The sequence below is a fragment of the Puntigrus tetrazona genome, chromosome 24 (genome assembly GCF_018831695.1).
Source record: "Puntigrus tetrazona isolate hp1 chromosome 24, ASM1883169v1, whole genome shotgun sequence".
In the NCBI taxonomy this organism is placed as follows: domain Eukaryota; kingdom Metazoa; phylum Chordata; class Actinopteri; order Cypriniformes; family Cyprinidae; genus Puntigrus; species Puntigrus tetrazona.
This window is the reverse complement of record NC_056722.1, coordinates 10,291,132-10,298,631: the sequence shown is the minus strand read 5'-3', so window position 1 is coordinate 10,298,631 and position 7,500 is coordinate 10,291,132. Positions and strand designations below refer to the sequence as shown.

The following is a 7,500-nucleotide window of genomic DNA, read 5'->3' as shown; positions in this document are numbered from 1 at the left end:
GATGATTCGGACACGAGACGGGGCAAAAACACCATTAATAAAGTCTGGGGCGAGAGAAAAGTTAGTAAAACATATGATCAAAAAACAGCGTCTTAATTTGCCCTTTTAAAAATGATGGTTTTAAACTAAAGCAAGGTATTTAATTCCTAAAGTTGTGCCATCAGATGTCGTTGAGTGAGCATCTGTAACCAAGTTATTTTCCACAGCATTGTTTCCCTAATGCATATATTTTAATAACCCGTAAGTTGAAATGCAGTGCGTAATTACAAGTTGGTTAAGCAAAAGATGCATGGAAAGTAAATGCAGTTTAATTGAGATTAATCGGAATGCACGTTGAAAAAAACATTTAAATATGGAAAAAAAAAAAAAGCTATCTGTTTTTGGAAATAAACTCTTCTCGCACACACACACACACACACACATATATATATGAGTTTGTGTGTGTGAAGAGTTTAAAAAAATAAATAAAAATACATTTTATGTATAGGTGTATATATAAAATGTGTGTGTGTGTGTGTGTGTATATATATAAATATATATGTATGTATAAGTGTATGTGTATATATATATATATATATATATTTATTTTCTGAAGTTAATGTGTATCATTTTAAGAATCTTTAGACATTTGTACTGAAAAAATTTGCTAATATGATACATTTACAGACTATATTGACACATTGTGCTTATTATTTATTGTGCTTTTATTTCATATATTTTGTGTAATTTGTCTTATAAACGTCTTTTTTAAATAATTTTTTCCTAAACCTTGTTGATGTTCAGTGTGAAATCTGATGGAAGTGAATTGAAAATCCTTCTATTTTAATAAGTTTTATCTGGCACTGTTAGGCTATCCTGGCTGGAGATTTCATTCTGTCAGCAGCGTCTATGGCGTTAGCACGTATCGGGAACACTACAGTGGTGTCTGTGCTGTCACAAGTCATAGAAGACCTCGTGCGAGGTACGTCAGTCTGGACTCCACCTATAACAAGTGTTTCATAAAGTAACTTTTTTTTACATTTAAAAATCTGTCGCTAAATTCCAGGTGAATTCATGCAGCTGGGGTCTAAAGAGAATGAAAACGAAAGATTCAAGCACTACCTTGAGAAAACCTTTAAGAAGACCGCCAGTCTCATTGCGAACAGTTGTAAAGCAGTATGTACGTTCTGTCTTAATAATTAGATGGAGTTCAGAGCGGAAAATAAGTTAAACGCCAGCGTTATTTCCTTTTGAATTACAGGTGTCTATATTGGTGAATTCTGATCCTGAGGTGCATGAGATTGCCTTCCAATACGGACGAAACGTTGGCATTGCCTTCCAGGTAATTTTTTGATGCACGTGACTTATTTCTCTTGCATTTGACATTTCTTTTAGTCCAATAATTAAAACGTGTGTTAGAGGATTATTCTGTTATTTAAATATCACTTTTTTTAATTCACATATATGAAGCACTCTGTCATGCTGCTGTCATCGTAAAACCATACATGCATTTTCTTTCGCATCCGTTTGCTTTCGCTTAAGACGTAACTGTATTTTGGCGTTTTATTCGCGGTAAGCTGCAAAAACCAATTCAATCCTGTACTTGTTTATCAAAATCGTAAGTTTGGCTGTTGCTGTGCTAACAAAGCTAATGATAGCCGGTTTAATAAATGACCCTCAGCAGCGGTGGTTTCTTCTGGTTGTTGTAGATAAAGCATCAGTGTGTGGTTTCTTCACAAGCAACACTAAATAGACATGTAAATAAGTTCAGGCAACCGGGTAGGTTGCTGTTGTTTACCACAAAACTGTACGAAAAAATTGTGCACTGCAACTTTAAGAGTCTTAGGTTGTCCCGCATTATCTTAAACGATGACGTAAGGACTGTGTTGTGTTTTCAGCTTGTGGATGACATTCTGGACTTCACTTCCAGTGCAAACCGCTTGGGGAAGCCATCAGCCGCCGATCTCAGACTGGGTCTGGCCACCGGCCCCGTTCTGTTCGCTTGTCAACAGGTATGACGAGACGACGTCACTTCCTCTAGTGCGGATGCAGGGGAACGGGGTCTGTAATCGCAACGCAGTCCGTAGTTTAGTTTTTTTTTTTTCTGAAGTCTTCTCAACCGCTCTTTTAGTTTCCCGAGCTGCATGCGATGATAATGAGACGCTTCAGCTCTGATGGAGATGTGGATCGAGCCTGGCAGTACGTCCTGAAGGTGAGAAGCGTTCGTTTTGTGTTGAGCGAGTCGTGTGGAGGCATGTCCGGAAATCTAGAGCTAGGTAAATACTGTAACACTGTAGACCTAGTCGTAGTTAAAGGGATAGTTGCCCAATAATTACTCATTGTAGTACTATACAAAATGGCGTTAGGGTGACGCCTTGCAGAAGAATTGTTAAATAAAGTAGGTTTTTTTTTTTTTTTATTATTATTAGTTGTTGTTTTTTTGCACTTGGAAAATTCTCGTAGCTTTGAAAAATTAGGATTGAGCCACTGATGCCACATGGACTATTTTAACAATGTCCTTACTATCTGTGCACACCTTCATCATGGTAGTGCCCTTCCTGTTGATGGAGGGAATGACTGCCCTTAGATTTCCTCAAATATCTAAAATGAACAAAGGTTCAAAAAAAAAAGAAAAAAAAAGTGAATGAGCTAGTACTTTTATACCTTTTTATTATATACATATGTATGCTAAAATGATTTTGCTATACTACTGTAATATATATTTATTGCATGATTTATTGCTTTATTAATGAGAATGCAATCAAAACGGGTTTAAGCACAAAAAAATCTAAATGTATTATTTTGTGGTGAAATATTGAAAAAAATTTTTTATAGAAAAATACTTTGGCATTTTTGAAAGGAGAAAAAAAAATGTTGCAAATAAAGTGTATTTAAAACACACTATTTTGTTTTAATTAACTACATTCTAAAATAAACTAATACATTCAATTAAAAAAAGACAAAGAAAAAACTTTAAGCGTTTTATGGTTTGACAGGAAAATATTTAAAAATCTGGAATCTGATTGTGCAACAAATCTAAATATTGAGGAAATCACCTTTAAAGTTGTCCATAGCTATGCATATTACTAATCAAACTATTTTTACAGTCTGAAAATTACTAAACACATTAATGGAACATGATCTTTACTTAATATCCCCATACAATGCATTGTTGGCTATTGCTACAAATATACAGTTAATAGAATAGATTCCTTCAAATTATATCATGCGTCACCCACATTCCTCCTCAGGGATACGACCCGGGCAAGTTTTTGATACGTTTCTTGCGATTCATCCCATCAGAATAGTCAAAGAATCATTCGAGAAGCTCCCGTGTGTCCGTCTCGCTCATCTTTTTCTCCCACGCAGAGTGACGGTGTGGAACAGACCAACTACCTCGCCCGACACTACTGCCAAGAGGCCATCCGTCAGATCAGCCGCCTGCGGCCGTCGACCGAGCGAGACGCGCTCATCCGACTGACCGAGCTGGTGCTGCGCAGGGACAAGTGAGCCCGGACTCAGAGCTCCACACTCAGGCAGCTACAGCTCTCTGCAGCCGGGATTCAGAGGTCAAAGAACACCACACACGCCGTCACTGTATGCTTTAACCGTACTGTAATCACAGAACCTTCTGGTACCAAAGGAGAAACTCTGTGAAATCATTGTAATTCCAGGTGTAGCACCGATGGGAGGTGCTACCGTCACGCGCGTGTTTGTGGATCCGTTACAGACGATCGCTTAAACATCCGTCCGCACCATCCAAAGGCCAAACAGTGTCTAAGATGTACTTTTGCATCAAGTGCTTAATAACAACAAAGGCCTTAAAGCTCACTGGCTATTTACTCAAATTAAAAAAAAAGGTATTTTTTAAAGTAAACGTCCCGTTTGACTCTTATTTTCCCATCTGGTGCCTGTCGGAAAAGTTCACATGGCATAAAATGCTTCATTTTTTTGAAAACAAACAAAAGCAAACCATTTAAATCTATTAATTCGAAATTAAAATCCCTAAATGTTTTATAATAAAGATTATTATGACCCCGGATGACAAATCAAAACTGAGATTTATACATCAGCTGAAAGCTTTCCATTCATCTATAGTTTGTCAGGATAGGACGTATTTGGCAAAAAATCTGAATAATGAGAAAATCACATGTAAAGCTGTCTAAAAGAAGGTCTTAGCGATGCATATTACCAATCCAAAATTAAGGAAATGCACAAAATATATCCACAGAACATGAACTTCCTTAACATCCTAATGATTGTTGACATAGAAAAATTAATTTTGATTCATACAATGTAGTTTTGACTACTGCTGTAAATATACTCCAATGCTATCAAGCGATTTATTTGATTATTCACATCCAAAAATATTCTTCACAATACATTTCATAAATCTTATAACATCGTACCAAAAATAGTTGACTTGTTAATTTGGTTAATGTATGGTAGATGTAAAAAAAAAAAAAAAGGTAACGCACAGACATTTACATAGAATTATTTATTATAAAAGACTGTACAATTAAATTTCAATTAACATATTATAAATACAAATTCTGAGCTGACACGAGATTCAGCGCAGATGGAATTCTGTTGGAACACTTCAAATATTTCAGTATGACAAAAAAAAAAAAGTCAAGGCATTAGCTTTGAACACCTTAAATGACTGAAAACGGTCAGATGAAGATGAATGAAGTCTCTGTAATCAGTTGTCAGACAGTATGACTCCAAAATCAGCTCAAAGAATGGAAATGGATGAAAAAAAAAAAAAGCGGAATTAATGCCAGACCTGAGTTGAGTAACTGGTTCAGATCTCAAGACTGTGATTCTGGTGTTCACTGTTCAATGCACCAGCCACAGCACTGGTACTCTAAAATAACGTCACAAAAAAAAATGAGTCCAGCATTGTAAGAATTGTGATTTGTATTGATGATTAGAGACCTTTAGATACATGAGATACTTTACAGACTAAATATTAAAGCTATCTACACAGAATTCATGTTTGTTCATTGTAGCAAATACTTTCGTTATAGTGGCTTTAACTAAAAAAATTATTAAAATGGAGGGAGAGAATTTTAATCTTTGGGGAAAAAAAAAAAAGTTCTGTGCTTTGCATTTATTACCCCCAAAAAGAAAAAAATAAGCTTAAAAATAAGTAGTCTACAAATGCTTATTAAAAAAAGGTGTACTGTAAATAATACAAAGATGAAAGCAGAATGGAATTGAACGTTTAAGTTACGATACATATTTCAATTTTGTATGCATGCTTTACGTTAAGATTCTGATACACTTTGGGGCAATGGCGTGGCGCTTTAAGATAAAACACTAAAATGAATTAGTTAAGATGAGTGATTCTTTTCTTCATCCAAAATGCCCAGACAAATATGAACGTAGATAAGGAAAATCAAATAAACGGTTGACTTTTAGTTGAAAATTGTCATAAAAGCAGAGACAATCATCTACTTTACATGTTCACGTGTTGATTGACATTCACTAGACACCCACAGGCTAGCTTTCCTTTTATGTACACCGACTTCCTCCGAATAGTTGGTCATCCCGATTGCCCGCCTCCACCCATCACCACAAAAGTTCATTGGTTTCCACGCTCGGCCGTTTTGGAAGAAACGTTGCGCCGCGTGCTTGTGCGCGCTCTTTACCGTGGTCAAGATCCGACTGCTTGGGGGTTCATCTGAGGTCCGGTGTCTTCAGTCGGCGTAGTGCATGATGGACTCCACGTAGTTTCCTGGAAACAGACCGGTGACGCCGTTGATCACGCCCTCGAACCAGCCGTCGTCGTTCTTCTTGATGATGTAGATGATGGCTCCTTCCATGAAGGTCAGTTCATCGTCCTTATCCTTGGTGTAGTCGTAGATGGCCACCACTGGGAAGATGAAGATCAGTTATTATCAAACAATATGACTTTTCAGACTCTAAGTTAAAAAGTGTTCTTAAACATCAACAGTATGATAAAAGACATGTTTAATAAAAAGTAATACTACTACTGATATGCATATTATTCATTACATTAAATACATTATCTTAACTAAATTAAATGTCACTAATATTAATGTTCAAAATTAATGGTATTAATAATATTACTGTTATATTGTTAATTAAATGTTACATGTTAAAATGTCATAAAATGTAAATAGTTTATAAATCATACTTAAAATATTATGCTAATGTATAATAATAATGATACATTTTATATAAATTGTATGGTAACCATTTCAATAAATATTAATAGATGTTTATTAATAAATGTTAAACACACACACACGTGTATGTATTTGTATTTATATGTACAGTGTATATATATATATATACACATACACATGTTTGTATGCGTGTATGTATATACGTATATGTATATATGTATGTGTGTGTGTGTTTAACATTTATTAATAAACATCTATGAACATAATAGATAAAAACCCCTCACCTTTCTCAATGTAGGACTTGGGGGCCCACTGAGGGTCTCCATCTGCATAGGGGTCACTGTATTGCACTACAGCTGCCTCTTCATCTTCATAGTCGACCGGCGGTGGCGGAGGCGGAGGCGGAGCCTCCTCAAACATGGGCATGTCATCAGGGGAAGGGGGAGGGGAGGAGTCGGGGTATCTGCAACTGACATCCAGCAAACAACAGTCAGCTTCAGACGCAATAAAACACGACGGAGGGTGGAGCTGGCCATGGGCATGCTATCCAGCTGCTCACCGTGCGCACATGCTCATGCAGACCGGTTAGTAGACATGCATGAACAGCAGGGGAACACGCGTGTCTGCTGGAGAGCACACGTCACACACATCTATGGAGCTAGTGATATTACTGGAAGTGTCTGGAGGTATTCACATATCAGTACTTACCAGCCTAAAACAGAATTCATTCAATTATATTTAATATCCACGGTATGAAAACATTCCTCACTAACACACAGTACACACTATTATATAGAACTATTAGATACAAATATTAAATTAACACTTGTATGTAACACGTAAATGTTTCCTAGTTAAATTATTGTTAAACTAGTAGAAATAATTAGTAGAAATAAATATAGAAACAAACAGATTTTAAAAATTCAAAATGTATAAAAAGCACAATTTTTATTATAAAAAATGCAAACTGCGCATAAAAACAAACTAAATTAAGATATTATAATCTTACAATACTAAACATTTTTTAATTACTATTTTGCATTTTATTAAAATGTTATACAAAGTTAAACATTTATATCCTCCCCTGATATTATTATTATTTTCCAGATAATATTTAAGTAATTTACTTAGGCCTGATTATGGTAACAAATATCAATCTAATTATATAACTAACAATTACGTATAATTATGACAACATTTGCGCTTAGTTTTATCGTAATAATAATGATAATTTAAATATATAAAAAATAAACCGGACTTGATTAAACGATCACTTCCTGTCTATAAAGTTGATCAGACTTTGTGTTCAAAAGACATCCTCAACGTCGTCACAATACCAGAATGCATCACGAGAGGGCAGCAAAAA

At 35.5% G+C, this 7,500-nt stretch overlaps 2 protein-coding genes across 3 annotated transcripts in view; one reads left to right on the top strand and one right to left on the bottom strand.

The window, feature by feature from the left end:
- The window catches only part of pdss1 (prenyl (decaprenyl) diphosphate synthase, subunit 1), a 7,296-nt gene extending 3,440 nt beyond the window's left edge, over window positions 1-3,856 (top strand). For both annotated transcript variants that reach the window (XM_043226696.1, XM_043226697.1), the window contains exons 5-11: window positions 1-60; window positions 850-961; window positions 1,046-1,155; window positions 1,241-1,321; window positions 1,878-1,991; window positions 2,111-2,191; window positions 3,349-3,856. The exon at window positions 1-60 is cut by the window's left edge and continues 82 nt beyond it. In XM_043226696.1, the coding sequence (XP_043082631.1) occupies window positions 1-60; window positions 850-961; window positions 1,046-1,155; window positions 1,241-1,321; window positions 1,878-1,991; window positions 2,111-2,191; window positions 3,349-3,489 (699 nt within the window). In that variant the 3' untranslated portion in view covers window positions 3,490-3,856. The remainder of the gene's footprint in view (window positions 61-849; window positions 962-1,045; window positions 1,156-1,240; window positions 1,322-1,877; window positions 1,992-2,110; window positions 2,192-3,348) is intronic.
- Window positions 3,857-4,462: 606 nt separating this feature from the next.
- Window positions 4,463-7,500, bottom strand: part of abi1a (abl-interactor 1a) — a 39,406-nt gene continuing 36,368 nt past the window's right edge. Inside the window, 3 exon segments of the mRNA XM_043226688.1 lie at window positions 4,463-5,857; window positions 6,419-6,583; window positions 6,586-6,603. Coding sequence (XP_043082623.1) covers window positions 5,682-5,857; window positions 6,419-6,583; window positions 6,586-6,603 — 359 coding nt within the window. The 3' untranslated portion in view covers window positions 4,463-5,681.